At 41.4% G+C, this 17,093-nt stretch overlaps 1 protein-coding gene across 3 annotated transcripts in view; it reads left to right on the top strand.

Annotated features, from left to right (window-relative positions):
• The window catches only part of LOC149156870 (NAD(P)-binding Rossmann-fold superfamily protein), a 343,287-nt gene that overhangs the window by 39,163 nt on the left and 287,031 nt on the right, over positions 1-17,093 (top strand). For 2 of the 3 annotated variants that reach the window (XM_089438734.1, XM_089438732.1), the window contains exon 2: positions 4,840-4,981. In XM_089438734.1, the coding sequence (XP_089294860.1) occupies positions 4,847-4,981 (135 nt within the window). In that variant the 5' untranslated portion in view covers positions 4,840-4,846. Of the gene's footprint in view, positions 1-4,825; positions 4,982-17,093 lie in introns of all 3 variants that reach the window. The other variant, XM_089438733.1, reaches the window with a different exon arrangement.

The raw sequence follows: 17,093 nt of genomic DNA, 5'->3' as shown, positions 1-17,093 counted from the left end.
AAGACAAGCTGCAAGGACGAGGTGTCGGCCAAGCTGCCATTTAAGAAAATGAGCACATCATCTACAAACAGTAGGTGAGTGAGAGAGCAATTTTCCGTGATTTTTATACCAGTAATCCTGCCCCTCCTGTGTTCTGTCCCTATCAATCGACTTAGCCCTTCCATGATGAGCAGGAAAAGTAAAGGAGATAGGGGGCACCCCTGCCTGAGACCTCTTTCTGCAGTGAAGAAAGGAGTGGGGGATCCATTAAGGAGGACACTGTACGGCACATCAGATATGCAGCTCATTATCCTTTTGATGAACATGTAAGGGAAACCCAGATGGGTAAGAAGCATTCGAATGTAGAGCAGGCTTGCCCTGTCAAATGCTTTGGAGAGGTCCACCTTTAAGATCATGCCTTTCAAACTCCTGCTCTGCATCGAGTGAAGGAGCTCTTGTGCAATGCCAATAGCTTCATGGATCTGGCGGTGCTGTAGGAAAGCGAACTGTTCTGGGGATATGTGTGCCGAAAGGATGGGCTTGAGTCTATTCGCTAGAATTTTGGCCATGATCTTGTATAGGCAGTTGCAGAGCGAGATGGGCCTGAAGTCATTGAAAGAGGCTGGCTTGTCGGATTTGGGGATGAGGGCTATGAAGGTGGCTTTGATGGCCGAGGGGATCTTTCCTGAGAGGCTGCAGTGATTAATAACTTTGAGGAGGTCCTGGCCCAGTAGGTCAAAAAAGGCAAGGTAGAATTTGATGGACCAGCCGTCAGGTCCCGGACTTTTGTCTTTTTGAAAGCCTTGAATGGTGGCTTCAAGCTCCCCCAATGAAACCTCCTTGATGAGTTCTTCTGCGTCCTCGTCATCCACAAACCTGGGGAAAAGCTCGGCCACTCGCATGATCTCTAACAGATTGGCTTCCCTCGGGGCCATATATATGTTCCTGAAGTGTGAGGTGGCTAATGAGGCTAGTTCTCTGGAGTTGTGAACTTGTTGTCCCCGATCATTTTGCAGCTCCCAGATAGTGTTGATCGATTTCCGACCATTTGCAAAGCGGTGGAAAAATTTTGTGTTTTCATCCCCTTCCCTGAGCCAGATTGCTCTGCTTCTTAGTCTCCAGCTTGCCTCTCTATCTCTGAGGACTTGAGTTCTCTGATTGATAAGGGTTTCATACTTAGCTTTCTGTTCCGGGGAGTTGAAAGTTCCATCCGACCGAGATTCAAGGTCTGCAATTGCTTGCTCTGCTTGGGTGATTATTAAGTCATCCTGTTCCCTCTTCTTGTGAGCCCAAGCTCTGGATAGCACCTTAATTTCAGAGAGGTTTTTTACAAAGCATTTAGCTGGATCCTCCTCCTCAGGGATTGGATGTGTTTTCCAGAAATCGGATATTAGTTTGATATAGGAGGGGTCCCGGAGCCAAGTGGAGTTGAACTTGAAGGGAGCCTTGTGCTTCTATTGCTTTTCTCCAATCTCTAGAAAAATGGGTCTGTGATCCGACATACCACCACTGCCGACCCATTGCCTGGATCTGGGGTGACTGTTGTGAAAGGCCTCCTTGATAATAAAGCGATCCAGTCTCCTAGCCAAGCTTTGGTCACCAGACCGGTTGTTCCTCCAGGTATGCTGAATCTTGGCCGAGGGGATGTCGATCCAGAGGTGATCCTCAAGCAGCTGCTCGAAGAAATCAGAAAGCGGGTCAATCTGTGCCATATGTCCCCAGGATTCTGAGAAGCCCATAGAGAAATTCAGGTCTCCCCCTAGGATTACATTTCCAGCTAGGAGGAGGGGGGAGCTGAGAAGCTTTCGCCAAAAGAGTTCCCTGCTGTGACATGGTCCATAGACATTTATGATTCTTAGCTCTTCCTCCAGCTCCTTGGAGTAAATGTCCGCCCCCAAGAAACCCTCACCACCCCATATGTTCTTCAGGTTAATCGAGCGGTTCTTGAACCCAATTGCAATGCCCCCAGAGCGCCCCGAGACATCAATAGCATGGAAAGACCATCCAGGCATCCAAGAGCAGAGGATAGAAATGGCCGAATCCGCTTTGCATAGGGTTTCTTGTAAAAGGATAATGTCAACCATCTCAGATATAAGGAGTCGCTTCAGGGCCAGCTTTTTCTCGGGGCTGGCCATCCCTCTGCAATTGAAGGACAAAATCTTCATGGAGGGGGGTGGGGAAGGGTGTCCTTTGCTCTAAGAACCCTTTCTATGGTGTGCTGTTTGCCCTGGATCACTTCGTCCCCAGCTTGTTCTTTTGCCTTATGGATGTTGGAGGGTCTGCCTCTACCCTGCTTGGGCGAGAGGATGGGAGGGGCAGCTGCCAGTCCTATGGCGTCCGGCTCTTTCTGCTTTGCAGTCGAGCGGGTGGAGTACCTCGGAGTGGAGTTTACCGAAGGGGAGGGCGATTGAAGGGAGCGGGACGGGACAGAAGGGAGGGAGCAGGAGGTAAAAATGGCCGATGGCTGTGGGAGAGGGCAGGTCATATAGAGATGGTGTGATTTTGTGGGGGGAAAGGGCGGGCGGGAATCCACAACCAGGTTGAGGACCGATGGGGATGAGGGGCAGGGAATCTTGCTAATTTGAAAAGGGGTATGCCTACAATAGGGGGTTTGCAACTAAATGCCCTTGGTAAAAATTTGAAGGGCCTACCCTAAGAGGGACTTATGTTTGTTTGAAGTGAAAAAGGGATACGTTTCCATTTGTGTTTAATTTGATTGGAGCTCATAGTGCTTGTTGCTTCAACATTAGTTAGGCATTTGCTAATTAAAATACTTTCTATACATTTGTTAACGTAGGAATTCATTTTTGCAAAGAGACACATAAGCCATCAAACCCATTGAGTTGGAGAGGTGTGAAGTCCCATAATTGAGGCAAGCATTGCCCATGGTCATTGCTGTTTTTTACGAGGTGTGTGACCAAATGAGCCACCTGAGTTTGATTCAAAGACTTAAATTAGTTAAATTAGTTAAAAGGAGGAATATTTGGCCAATTTGTGCATAATCAACAACTTATTTGAGCCAAGAAGGCAATCTAGATCACAAAGTATTCGATGTATTGGAGAACTACAGTTGGATACAAGAACCTGTTATGGCCATAAATGCCATACAAAATATCCTTATAATAGTAAGTGTGTTTAAGTGAATCTATAAGCACCATGCGCATAATAGATAAAGTGGAACTGGAGAAAATCTGTCAGTCATAAAATTGGCACCAAGAAAATCTGCTAGCCAGTCAGTCATTTGGGCCTAGGATATACCATAATTATTATTTTGTTATGATATAATGCACCGGTGCAGTGCATTTAAATATAATTGTATTAATCTAGTGATACACAAGGATGTTTCCTGCAGGGCGAAGGGTGCACCCACTTCACTCCCCATGTTCTTGGGATGGGGTGGTGCCTGGTGAAACATTTTGTTGTGTTGCAGGATGTGTTCTGCAAAAAGGGGGTTTGTAGGCACACAGACCCCTAATTCACCTTTACATATACATCTCTCTTGTTTGACATTTAGAAGTCATTTAGCATTTAGCTTTGACATGAGAGTGAGCTGCGATTTGCCTTGTGTACTCATCAGAGTGACTATGAGTCTAGTGGCACTCCCATTAATGATCCTGATGCCCTTGTACAACAAATGGATGCAGAGGGCAAGTCAATGGCAGTGGCTCCTTGATGCTCATTTTATGTTGATTTCTTTTAGTTTTCACCATCTATTATTAATTTTTGATTTTAACTTTTGACTTTAAATTTTGACTTTAGATACTGATGACCAATTCTTTGACTCATCACTCTTTACTATTGTTGAGAAATTGTAATTTACTATTTCAGACTTCAGTATCTACTATTTAGTATTTATTACTATTTAGAATTCAAATCAATGTATTTTCATTTTGTTATAAGTTATAAATTTGAAATTTTGATGTGCATGTATCATTGATTCAATGTGAAACGTGATACTAAAAATGGTGATTGATGAATCATGCTTGTATCATTTACATATTTGAATTTAGTATTTACATTGCAGAATGATGAATTTACATGGGACAAACTGTTATTGTTAGGATTTTATGATTTTATAATTTTAGAGATGGCCCCCCCTATGCTAGGGATCCCAACATCCCCTTATGAATTTTCCTAAAATATGGGGGATGACTCCACATGTCCTGATGTGCATTTCCCTGCTCTTGCGCTCTCACATCTTTGAAACTTGGGGGAACATTGTACTAATGCCATGGTTGACCTGATATCTTATTTAGGGATGCAAGGAATGCATAACCATTATCAAGGTCAATTTGGTATCTAATATGTGAGAGATACATGTCTTCGTGAATGTTAAATGAAGAGAGAAGAGAGAGGTGAAATATATTAATGATGTCTTGGATTTGAGGGGAGAATTGAACAAACAACAAAGGCTGTAAAAAACTGTTGCTATTGCAATATATTAAAATTTTTGGTTGTCATTCTTTCTTTTAGTTTGTCATTATGGAATAGCTACGAAAGAAGAATTTTTTGTTAGTGTTGTACAAGATTAGTTGTTACTATTTGTAAAATAAATTATGTGAATTCCCCCTTGCATCTCAATTGGTCCCTTGGAGACTTTTTTTTGTATTTATTATTTTCCAATGCTCTTTTATCATACATTGGATTCTCAACGAGTCTAATTAAAACTTCATGTTCTTATTTAGTCAGCTCTGAATCTTTCTGCTATTTTTCAGAAACTTAGTGCAATATAAACCTTTACTTTTCTTTTAACCGTTTGTAATTCGTGTTTAATGCTTTCTATTACTGGTCCAGTTGGTCTGTCTATTGATTTTCCTAATATCCAGTTTTGCATCTTTTGATCTAGTTTTTTGTTTCCAGGGATACTATGGTAGAAGGAAATTTGGAAGTGCCTCAACTAGCATTACTTGGTAGTGGAATTTTTGTGCGCACTCAATACATTCCTCGCTTACGAGAGATTACTCATTTGGTCTCTCTTAAAGTTTTATGGAGCCGTAGTGAGGTGTGTTCCTTTCCTTTGCTTATCATTATAAACATATTAACAAGTTAAAATGGAAGAGGGACCTGAAATGAATTAAAATGATGTTAATCTTCACATACTGTCAAGACTCAAAAGAGGTCAATTGGACTGGAAAGTAGAACCTGCTAAAATGAGTGATAGGGAAATGTAAAAGTCATCCCCCAAGAGTACAAAAGAAAATCTAGAGGAATACAAACAGAGAGAAGGATAATAGAAAAAGATAACTTGGATCAAATATTATATAATCTCAATATCTAATTGATATCTTGATAATGTAAATGGAAACTGAAACTTATTGTGATAAAATTTCATATATTGGCTTTTGTAGGAAGGGAATTTCCTTGTAATCCTGTTTTCGATTGACGTAACACTTTGTTGCATCAGCATGAAGTAATATATAATGCATTTCTCAAAAAAAAAAATTTCTTATGTCAGATTTAAATGCTAAGTTTTGTATTAGCCTCAAGCTATGTTGCACGAAACTTCTAGAAACCCGGCATTTCGGGCTTACCCATACCCGAAACTCAACTATGATGTAATCATCTATGAAAGTTAATATAGACTTGGTTTTCCTTCTAAATTTTCATCTATCGGTCTTATTTCCCTTTTTTCTTGCAAGATAATGCGTCAATCACTTATGTATATATATGTGACGGTTCGGCCGACGTTTCCATTTTTGGGAGGTGATGTTTCTAAATGTACCTGTTTCGGAAACTCCGAATTGTTTCAGCGCTTCGTGCAACTCGGGCCTCAACTCACATGTGGATTATATTGTTATTGGGTGTTAACTATTCATAAGCAGTATTTAAGTCTTATAGAAATATTAATTTAATGTAGGGTTATATGCTTATATTTGGAGTAGTATCATTTGCAGATCTCTTAAGGTTATTTTATTGCTGACAAAAGAAGTTAATGATTTTCTAGGACCTATACTATTAATTATCTCAGCTAATCGTTTGCTAGGAGTTCTACCATTATATTTCTTTTAAGGAGAGTTAGGATATAACTTCTTGCTTAACATTCAATTCTATTCAACTTTGAACTTGAATTATTTTGATTCTTTAATCAGGACGACTATAGTAAGGCATTTTCCTAGGATTTCTATCTACTTGTAGATCCTTACATTGAAATTTCCATTAGCATACTCTTTTGTTTGTGTCATTTTGTAATTATATTTTGCATGTTATTTGGATATTTGTCAAGAAGGAAGAAGGAAAGTCATCTGCATGCACATATTTTTTTCTTAATCGATTTAATTGTCATTAGTCATTACTCACAATTTAGGTGATTCAACAATCAACATATATTAATTTACACTAACTAGCAAAGATCCATCTTAACCCCAAATCTATTAAGCAGTGAGAGGGATAAAAAAAAACCGAAGGTGCAAACCTCTCAATGCTTAAAATATCTGGGGTTAAAACGGTTGGAGGTAAGCTTAGGTTTGTTACAACATAGTTTTATTAATCTAAGTTAGTTTTGTTGTTTAGATTAGAATTAATTATATCATTGGGTGTGTACATTCCGTTGTTAGTGTTGGACACCCAATCCTCTAAGGGTTGGTGTGGAAGTTGAACAATCAAAGGGAGTCCAAGAGACCACTTGGAATATGAAACCAAGGGTTTGTAAGACCCTCCTCCCACATCCCACCTAAGTAACCATGCCAACCGGGGTAAACATGAGACGAGAGGCTACTATGATCAGATTCGACCTCCTATGTGACTTTAAGGAAGTGGAATCTACGGAACATCACGCACAGTCATCCAACACCATCAACAAAACTCTCAGGAGACAAGTCAACCACTTAGACAGCCTGTCCCTGGGTCCCACTGCTATTCTGGACCTCTTGGGCCATAGTCGCTCTCATGCTATGGGCAAGAGGGCGACCAGAAACCTAAAGTTGCTCTCATAGGCCTGCCTGCCAGCAACTATGGACCAAACTTTCTAGTTTTGTGCGAGCGACCCCAAGAATTAAGCCACTTTTTCAAGCCCAAAGCCTAGAATGGAATGATAGCTCAGAATCAGATAAAGTACAAGGAAACAATGAAGCAAAATCAATAAGTTCAACAAGACCTTAACCAAACCCCTACTAGCCATGACAGGCATTTTATCAAACATGTCATCAATATGTAACTTACAAGTGTAAACAACAGAACTAAGTGTAGGGATCTCATACTTATATGAGAATTGCTATGAACCATTGTTTCCTCATGTCATTTGTTGCATATTCATCTATTAGGTCATAGACACATTATCCATTCACATACAAGTAAAAACATGTTGAGAGCCATACATAGTTGCTGTCATAAAATGTACATATAACCAACATAATAGGAACAAAAATACAATAAACATATCAACCATCAAAATCCATATATATATCAGTACATTTACACATGAAAATCAATGGAATGAATTTCTCATTAATCAATGCAATGAACTAACCGGTGATGGGACTACCACATTCCACCCGACCATAGATTGGCTGAGCCAAGTCTCTCTTTAGCCAATCACCCCCGTGCCATATTCCAAGCATGAATGTGGGACTCATAGAACACATAAAAAACACCAATAAATGTGGATGCCACCGAAGTTCTCCGCCTACACTGTGAGGAATTTGAGTGCCTCTTAGTCTCTCAGGCTTTACCGTGCATCCGCAGTCTGATCCAGGGATCACTAGGACGTACACCGAGACATACTCTCCAGGCTTTACCTTGCATTCCATTCTGGAATCACTAGGCCCAATGGAGGGAAAATCCACCTCTTGGCTTTACCGTATATCCCGCCATTCACCAACAAGGATTCCTAGGCCCCGAGGCACACAATCTGGCTTTACTGCAACCCACAGTCCGGTTTAGGGATCACTACACCACGTGTTTGTCAATTCAGAGATCCACCCCACTCAGCTTCGAATCCAATCCGACCATCCCACATAAACCGAATGAGAGAACCCATCTCATCAAAGCTATCAGGAAATGGCAATTTTAGGCTGAAAATACTGTCACACCAGGAAAAACCCATGCCATGGTACAAAAGAAACACATGCAATCCCATGCATGCCAAGTCTAGCAAGGAAAATACGCATGCAAGTCGATACCTGCAATGAAGCCTGCTGTAGTTGCTTGCTCTTGCTTTCCCTGCTTGATCTTTGCTTCGTCTTGCCTTCTTTGCCTTTCTTGCTCCATGAAAACTCTAAGTGTCCAAGAGTATGAGAGAGAGAGAGAGAATAATGAAAGATCTCCAAAGCTAAATTGACAAAAGGTTACCAACTGATCATCAAAAGCCTTTTTATGAATGAGGCTTCTATTTTCTTCATTTTCCATTATTTTCTTTTATTTTCCTCCTCACATGCAACCTATGACCTTTCACCTCCTTTTTCTCCTAATTTCCATTATTTTCATAAATAATTATGCCAAAAATGCCATTTTGCCTTTCCAAAGCCTTAGCCATTGCCTTTGCCAATTTCCTTAGCCGTAAACAACCAAATGAACACCCCCTAGGATGTCTTGCCCAACATCCAGCTTGGAATAAGTGTCCCATTCATCCTTGGTTATTGTTTTAAACTTTTATTACATGAAATTTTCACCAGGGCTGTTACAAGGTCACTAGAATTGTATAACTATGTATCATTGTGAATAATAATGCATTGAAGGCTGATCTTTCATATCTCCTGTCTTCGCCATTGTTGTGTTTAACATGGTATCAGAGCGGGTGATCTCCTGCCCAACTCAAGTGTGAGCCACTTGTTTTTGTGGCCTTTTTTTGCATGCTTGTCTTGCATCTCTGTCCATTTTCTCGATATAGAAAAATAGGCATCTTCCCCTCATACCCAGGTTCGCAGGTCTTTCATCGGCTCTTTGTTTAAGCTATCTCTATGTTGATTCCCTTACTTCTTAGAAATTTTACAACTTGTCTCCTTTTCTAACATTGTCCATACCTTTCTCACTCAACCTCACTGTCCATCAATGCAGCCTCTACCAGAAATGTGCCATAACCACACATTAGATCCAAAACGACCATATTTTCCAAGCTCTCGAACCTCCCATTCTTATACGCAACACCAAAATGACTTTGAATTGCAAATGTTCTGAATTTCCATCTCTTATAGCCAAATTTCTTCAAGGTAGATGAGGCGAGATATTGAGGCCAATCCACGACATTTCTTACGAAGTTATACACGCAATCCCTGCCCTTTTTGGCATTTTTGCATAACCCAGTTGTAATAAGACTCGTAATTGTTCTAAATCGTTATTGCCCTGTTGTATCCCAAATTTGAAGCCTGATCGTCTTTCCATCTTGCTCCATTGTTCGAATTTTAAAATCAACTCCTATTGTACTGATGTAGCTCTCTAGATATGAATCATCTGCAAAGCTCGGGAGGAGACACGATTTGCCATCAAGAGAAGCTTGAACAAATAATCATATTCAGGATTCATAGTGTAATTGTACGAAGCCGAGAAAGAGATCCCACACTGAGATAAACCAAGAGAAATTGGGATGGGCCTTGGGACCGATGATGGGTCACGAGATCAAAGCGCGACAGAACGAAATATTTTGCAGGGTCTCTCTGGAGATCTTTGTTTGACGGACGAGGAGCTGTAATTGGATTTGAACTCTGAGAAGCGAATTTCTGTTGGATTTGGATTGGCTCGGTGAACACCTTTTGTTGTTGTTGCGTGGAGCATTCCCTCAATCCGCTTGTAGATGGAGACTTCATTGATGGTGATGTTCTCTTTCCAAAGCTCGAAGTATCTTGGTTGATGGTGATGTTGACTCATTCAAAGTTCCAAATTTCCAGCGATAAAGAGTTGATGCTAGAGATTGTGTCCATTAGTTATTAAAAGCGCCTTCGTTGGCCCTGTCATTTCCTCGATCTGCTAGATACGAGGCAACTGCTGTGAAATTCATCATCAACTGCTTGCATTTCTTCTCCCTTCACCACTTTAAGACTATAAAATTTGGCGATTTCCACCTAGATTCTCTCTAATCTGGTTGGGAATTTTTGATCAGTTGGGGGTTTGCAAACCATTTTGGCAAATTCGTTGGGATGCCTTTTTTCAGAGTGGGGAAGAGAGCTTCGATTCGTACAGACAGTAGAAACTGATTGAGGGGGCTTAAGTTGCGGTATTCTATTTATCGTCAACATGGTATCTACAGCGCCTGGACCATAACCATCTATAGCCAAAGGAGCTATATTAGAATTTGGTACAACAGTCTTGGAGCCTAAAACGCTTGTATGGTGTTCGTGGACTGATGAGGACCTTTGACCTTTTGTAGTTAGTCCTGCAACTTGATTTCATTTGTGACTGGGAGACCAACTGTTGCATAGAAATGTCTCACTGACTTTGTTACTCATTCACTCTTCATTAATTCTTTGATTGCTGGTGTATTTTCAGTAGAAATTGAAACACTTCAATTTTAAGTTTGATTTGTTTGAAAAATGACTCAAATTTATGAAGTATTAGAGTTCCTAAAAACTTTGATACAATCTACTGCTGATGACACAATCTGAATCAGCAAAGACTCTCTCTCAGAAATTCAGACTTGTCTGCAAAATGCACACGAGACAATTGATTTTTTGCAGCATTAATCTTTGCTACCGCAAGAGGAGCTACAACAACGTAGTAATGATTCCGAACTTGTTTTTGTTATGAATAATCCCATTTTTGAGTCCAAAATTAACTGTAATCAACAGCCAGAAATCGCTCAGATCATTGAACTCGGTACAAGAGCAGATTTGAATGCAAAAGCAGAAATTCAGCATACACTTCCCAAGCCAATCATTGTGAAAATTCCTAGATCAAACAATCTTAGGAATCCTACTGCAACCAATTGAATATACTTCTCCTAGATTGTAAATCAAGTTAGAAACTTATTTCAGATTTCTTCATGAAATATCGAAGCAAATTACTGAAGCAACCTACACCAATTAAATATGATTCTGAAACATAGAAACTGAGCAAGGAAAATAGAAACACATGGACAGTTATTTTTGGACAAAAAAAGTCTCCGGAAAAACCCAATGCGGGAAAACTGGTGCAACAGATCTGAGGGTTTTATATTATTAAGCAGTAGCAAATTTTGAATACATCACTGAATACCTCACAAGGTTATTTAGTTATAGAGAGAAATACTGGCAGAAGCTTTGTGAGTTTTACCTCACACAATCACTGAGAAAAAGTCTCGGCTGTTCCAGCTGCTGGATGAGGTGCCCCTCGCAGGCCCTACACTAGCTCTGCGCTGCCTCCACGCTGTCCCAGCGTCACCCAACTGGGGAATCGATCAATAGCCCAGAGTCACTACTCTTAGCCTCCTAGCCTCACACCTCGATTTCCGGCTGCTAAAACTGATTCACTGCACTGATTTTCAACTTTCTCTCTCTACCTCTGCGCTGCTTCTGCATGGCCCTCTTGGCCCTGCGTCAGCGTCTGCGTCAAGGCTACTGGATCACTCTTTGCCTCTCTATGTTGATGTATCTCCGACTGAGAATCTCTCTCTCCGGAAGTTGTTATCCCTGCCCTTCAACTGCAAGAGATTTGATCAGTGTTACTTGGGAGCGGGAGCGGGAGCGGGAGCGGGAGCGGGGAGCGGGAGCGGAAGCGGGAGCGGGAGCGACCATTTTCAGAAGCTCCCGGTTTGGGAGCGAATCCCGGAGCGATTTTTTAAAAATATATATATTTTTTATATTTTTTAATTTTTGATACATATATGTCAACAAAAACATGTAGAATGATGAAATAGACATAAAAAACATAAAAAAACATAAATTGATCATTGAACCATATCACATCAATCATCTAGAAATTATAATCGTCATCAACCTTAGTAAAATAATAAATTAAAATAACATTCAATTCAATAACATTTATCATCATTGATCACCAAAGTAACAAGTTGTACTTGTAAGCCAAGTTTAACCATTACAAGAAGTAATATCGAAGATATTTCTAAGTCCTAACTTCTAACTGTTAACATGATATGAAATGTTAAAAATTTATAAAATGAAACATGAATAATGAGATGAAATGAAACAACTTTAGTCTTTCACAAAGCATCATATTCATAATTCACAATCATTACCAATGAGTTATAATTGCCAAGGCCCAACTTCAAACTTCAAATTTTCATTGTCACAGTGATATAATGTTTACAAAAAATATCATAATGTCATAATGATATGAAAGAGTCAAGAGTCAAGAGTCAAGGACTCAAAACTCAACACTGAACAGTTATGAAAACTAAAGTGACAAGTCTAATAGAAACTAAAAAAGACAAGTAAACTGTAAATCTACAAGTGGCCCTTGCCACGAGAGTCTCCAGGAGTATAAGTAGGTCTTGGCGGTCTTCTAGGAGTCTCCCTCCCAGACCGACGACCAGAACTAGAGCCTCCACGCGAGGGTGTCGATGGAGGTGGCGACAGCAATGGAACAAGACTCGGTCCCCGAGAACTGCTACTGGATGGTGGAGGTGGAGGTGGCATGGCTGCTGCAGCTGCTTCAGCTTCATCCCGTACAAGCTCATCTTCTAGTTCTTCCATATGTACAATGCCATCCTCTAAATTGTCGTCCTCAGGGTGACTGTCCCAAATTTTATATGTGGGATCTTCATTAGCCCGATCACAGTAATGGCTCAACAACCTCAAATTGTAGTGCACATAAACCAAGCTTTCTGCTCGGTTTTCGTTGAGCCTGTTTCTTTTCACATTATGTATATAACTGTAGGTGCTCCAACACCTCTCTGCAGAAGAAGAATTTACAACCTGTGCAAGAACTTTCAATGCCAATTTTCGCAAAAGTCCGTCGCCGCCATATGTTTCCCACCATGTGAGAGAATCAAATTTATCTTTGTCGTCCATTGCATGGAAGTTACCATACAAACCACTGCCAGTGAAGTATCTGCCTATTTCAAGGCGCACAGCTGCACATTCCTCCCTGTCAGGCACCAACTTTTCTAATGCATCCAGATATCCTTTAGTTACCTCTCGATCTAAATGGGGTTTGGTCCTAACACCACCCCCTGCTGCAGGTTTGCCCAACCAAGAATCTGAGTAGTATTTTGGCGTAAGGATATACGCCAAGCAATGTAGTGGAAGGTTAAGCTTTTTCCACCGTTCACACACACAATCGTGAATCAGATTGTACAAGTCGGGATCTCTGTTATTAACAATGTCTTTTATTTCCCCCAACATGGTATCCATTTGCTCATACACCTCGCCAATCACTGGTTTGTCTGTATCTGCAAACCGAATCATGTTATAAATTGGCTTGGTGAAATCCAATACCTGTCTCACAGCTGTCCAAAACTGCCCATCAAGAGCGGCCTCCTCCACCGTTTCAAAACCTGCAATGTCAGCTACATTTGTAGCCCTTTCCTTTAACACCTGCCAATTTGGACTTGATACCATGCTAGCTAAACCCTCTCTTACCTTCAAAAGGCGCCTGAAGGTGAGGTAATAGCTACCAAATCTAGTCCTCGCAATCTTCAGCAACTCCAATCTCGAGTGACTGCGGAAAAGGCCATGGGTATTGCTATGATTTGTAATAAATTTTATCATTTTTTTTCCTCTCTTGTACAAATCCCCAATCCATTGGTATTGTTCATTTTTGTTTTTGACAATATCATGCAACAGAAGGTTCAATGTGTGAACCAAACATCCAGACCAAAATATGTTCGGGTATCTATCCTCAATAATTGCTCCCGCTGCCTTACAATTAGGAGCATTATCAGTGATGACTTGGATGACATTGTATGGGCCAATACGCTCAATTGTTTCAAGCAATGCTTCTGCAATGTTGATAGCGGTCTTGAACTTGTCTGAGTAATCATGTGCAGCTAGAAAAATGGGACCACTTCGGGACACAGCAAGAACACTTATCAATGGCTTGCCTTTTACATTTGTCCATCCATCAGATACAATGGACACCCCATTGTCAGTCCAAGAACTTGTCATTTTATTCAAAGAATGTGATATTTTTGCTTTTTCATGATCAAGGCCAACTGTTCTTGCCTTGTCATACCCAGGGCTCTTGTATCCTTTAGGGGCATCATTTATGGCAGAAACCATTTCGTGCCAATAAGGTGAGCGTAGAACATTGAATGGTATCCCATTTGCATAGAGGAACCTGTAAATTTTTGAATCCACATCATTCCTACACCCCTCATCAAGGAAATCTGATATGGTTCTACGGCGTAAAGATGATGACCCTGAGCCTCCATGTCCATATCCACTGCCTTGGGAGGATGCTGAAGGAGTTCTTTGTGAGCTTGGTTCAAAGAAACCCCTTGATCTTTTTGCTTTGTATTGGGCGTCCTCCTCTTCCTTTATGTATTTGGCTCTATCAACTGTTGACACCGCGTCGCAAGTTCTGATTCCTATTTGTTTCTCTCCATCCCATGCCCTTTTCCCGCAAAGGTGTCTTCTCAAACGGGTGTATGAGCCTGTGAAATCAGTGTTGCAATGGGGGCAATGAAATTTAGTGGTTCCACCCCCTCTCCCTGTTTCAGGCCTCTGAACATATTTCCACAATGGAGTTTGGTCTTGTTTAGTTTTTTGACCCTCATGTTCACCCTCCACATCCTCCTCACTGGGGTTTTCACCTATTTGACTTCCTCCGGCTTCTTCATCCACCTCTTCAGTTTCAGGCCCCCTCCGTTTCCTACTCTCCACCACCATAATAACCAGAAAGGGGACCAGGAAGAGGAAAATGCCAATAAAAATGCTCAGGTCCATCGTGTTTGATGTTTGTAGGGTTTGAGTCTTGAATCTGCAAATTAATTTAGTTTATTGGGATTAATTCATTTAATTTATTAATTTAATTTAAATTAATGATCTTTAAACTCAAACAGGTAAATGAAACTAACCAAATTAACTACCTAACCAGCTAAACTAACTAAATGATTAAGTTACTTACCTCTGCAAGCTTGCTCCTCGCTCCTCGGCACTTGCTCCTCGCTCCTCAGCTCTGGCTCCTTGCTCCTCAGCTCTTGCTCCTTGCTCCTTTGCTCTCAAACTCAACCTCAATCTCATTAGAATGATTTTGTTTTGGCCCATTGGGCTTATAAATCTAAAAAAATTTGTTTAATTTTGGATTTTTTTCGGGTCCGCGGATTTTTTTTCCGCGGAATCGCTCCCGGAAAATTAAAATTCGCTCCCGGAGCGTTTTTTAATGCCCGGGAGCGATCAGGGAGCGATCGCTCCCCGATCGCTCCCGGGCATTAAAAAGCGCTCCGGGAGCGATCGCTCCCTGAAGCGCTCCCTCACAGACCAGGGAGCGCAAATTTTTTTACGGGAGCGCGCTCCCGAAAATCGCTCCCGTCCGGGAGCGATTTGGGGAGCGCGCTCCCGACCCGCTCCCGAGCCGCTCCCGCCCGGAGTGCGCTTCGGGAGCGGGTTCGTAGGGGGGGGGGGGCGCTCCCCCGCATCACTGGATTTGATCAATCGATTTTTCCTGCTGAGAACTTCTCACTTCAGAAAATTGATTTTCTTTATCTCTCTATGTGTCTTTTCCAAATGACCCTCAAGTCCCTGCTTATATCTTCCTATTGGACAACCAATGGCCTAGATTACATCCTAATCAAAGGCTCAGATCATTTTGGCTTGATTCGTGGATTTTTCTAGAAGTTTTACCCTTAATTAGATTAATACCCATTAATATTTTAATTTCCCTAAGTTTAGACTTAGGAACCCCATTAAAAATATTAATTATTTTAATAAAATCACTTCTGGGTGGAATTTCCCAAAACCTAAGTTGCACGAAATGCTGAAACGTTTCGGAGTTTCCGAAACGGGTACGTTTAGAAACATCACCTCCCAAAAATGGAAACGTCGGTCGAAACATGATATATGTATATATAAAAAAATTATATATAAATAAATAAGCGAATAACACATTATCTTTGCAAGAAAAAAGGGAATAAGACTCATAGATGACAATTTAGAAGGAAACACAAGTCTATATTAACTCACATAGATGATTACATGATGGTGGAGTTTCGGCCATGTTTCGGAGTTTCGGGTACGGGTACGGCCCGAAATGTCGGGTTCCTAGAAGTTCCGTACAACATAGCCCAAAACACTTTCTAGTTTTTTTGGAATACCTGTGCCCAAGCCTCCCTGCAAAATTTGAGGCTTATAGTACATTCGATGCTACCCCAAATCACACTCCTTCTTAGTGAGGAATGTGCTCTAGCAATATACTGCTACTATATACTGCTCTGACTTTGAAGCATCGTCCTTGCGCTACTGATGCCTAACATGATGTCCATCAACCACTGCGTTGCTGTTGCTACTGTACTGCTGCCTCTGACATTGCCACTACCAATGCTACATCTGTACTGCAGCTCCCTCTGCATCCGTGATGCTGCTAGTCCATCCTCCCAACATTGCATTTGCATTGCAACTTAGTTGCTGAGAGAAGCAACTGAAAACACCCAAAACTGGACAAGTATCCAGTGGATACACCTCAGTGTTGAAATCCTGACTGTCTGAAGCCATTATGCTACTGAAGCTCTACACTGTGCCTCCATGCACTGATGCCTCTCTACTCTGTGCTGCTCACATTCTGGCGCTACTAACCACTGCATCTGTCGAACTAACACTCCATGGCATCAACTGAAACTCCACCATCCTGCTACTATTGATCATGGGCTCCCATAGCAAGGTGATGATCTAAGAGGTGAGCTCCTCAAGGATCCTGCCCATCTGCAGTTTTCCTGACTACAACTCCAAATCAACCCACCTCCCTCCTGGAGGTATCTTGGCTGTCACGACAAACTCTTCCTTGTCGATCTTCGCGACTGCAACCTTAGAATCATGCTTCTCATCCTTGTCCTTTTTCTTCAAAGGACACTGGGATGCATAGTGGCCCATCTCGCCACATCTGAAGCACTTCACCTTGGGGACGTCCTTCTTTCGTCTCTGTTGCCCTTGCTGTCCCTTCGATGCAAGGGCTACGTTATCCACCTCCTCTACTTTGGGTTTCGACCCACTGCTGTTGCTGCTCTCGTAAGGTTTGACCTTGAGTAGGTCTCTCCTCAGCTCTTCTTGTTTCAGAGCTGCCCACATCTCGTCCCATTTTGGCAATATTGCTCTGCC

The sequence above is a fragment of the Pinus tabuliformis genome, chromosome 9, assembly GCF_031772625.1.
Source record: "Pinus tabuliformis cultivar Carrire ecotype Pingquan chromosome 9, CPIR1, whole genome shotgun sequence".
NCBI lineage: Eukaryota > Viridiplantae > Streptophyta > Pinopsida > Pinales > Pinaceae > Pinus > Pinus tabuliformis.
This window is presented reverse-complemented; position numbering and strand designations above follow the sequence as displayed.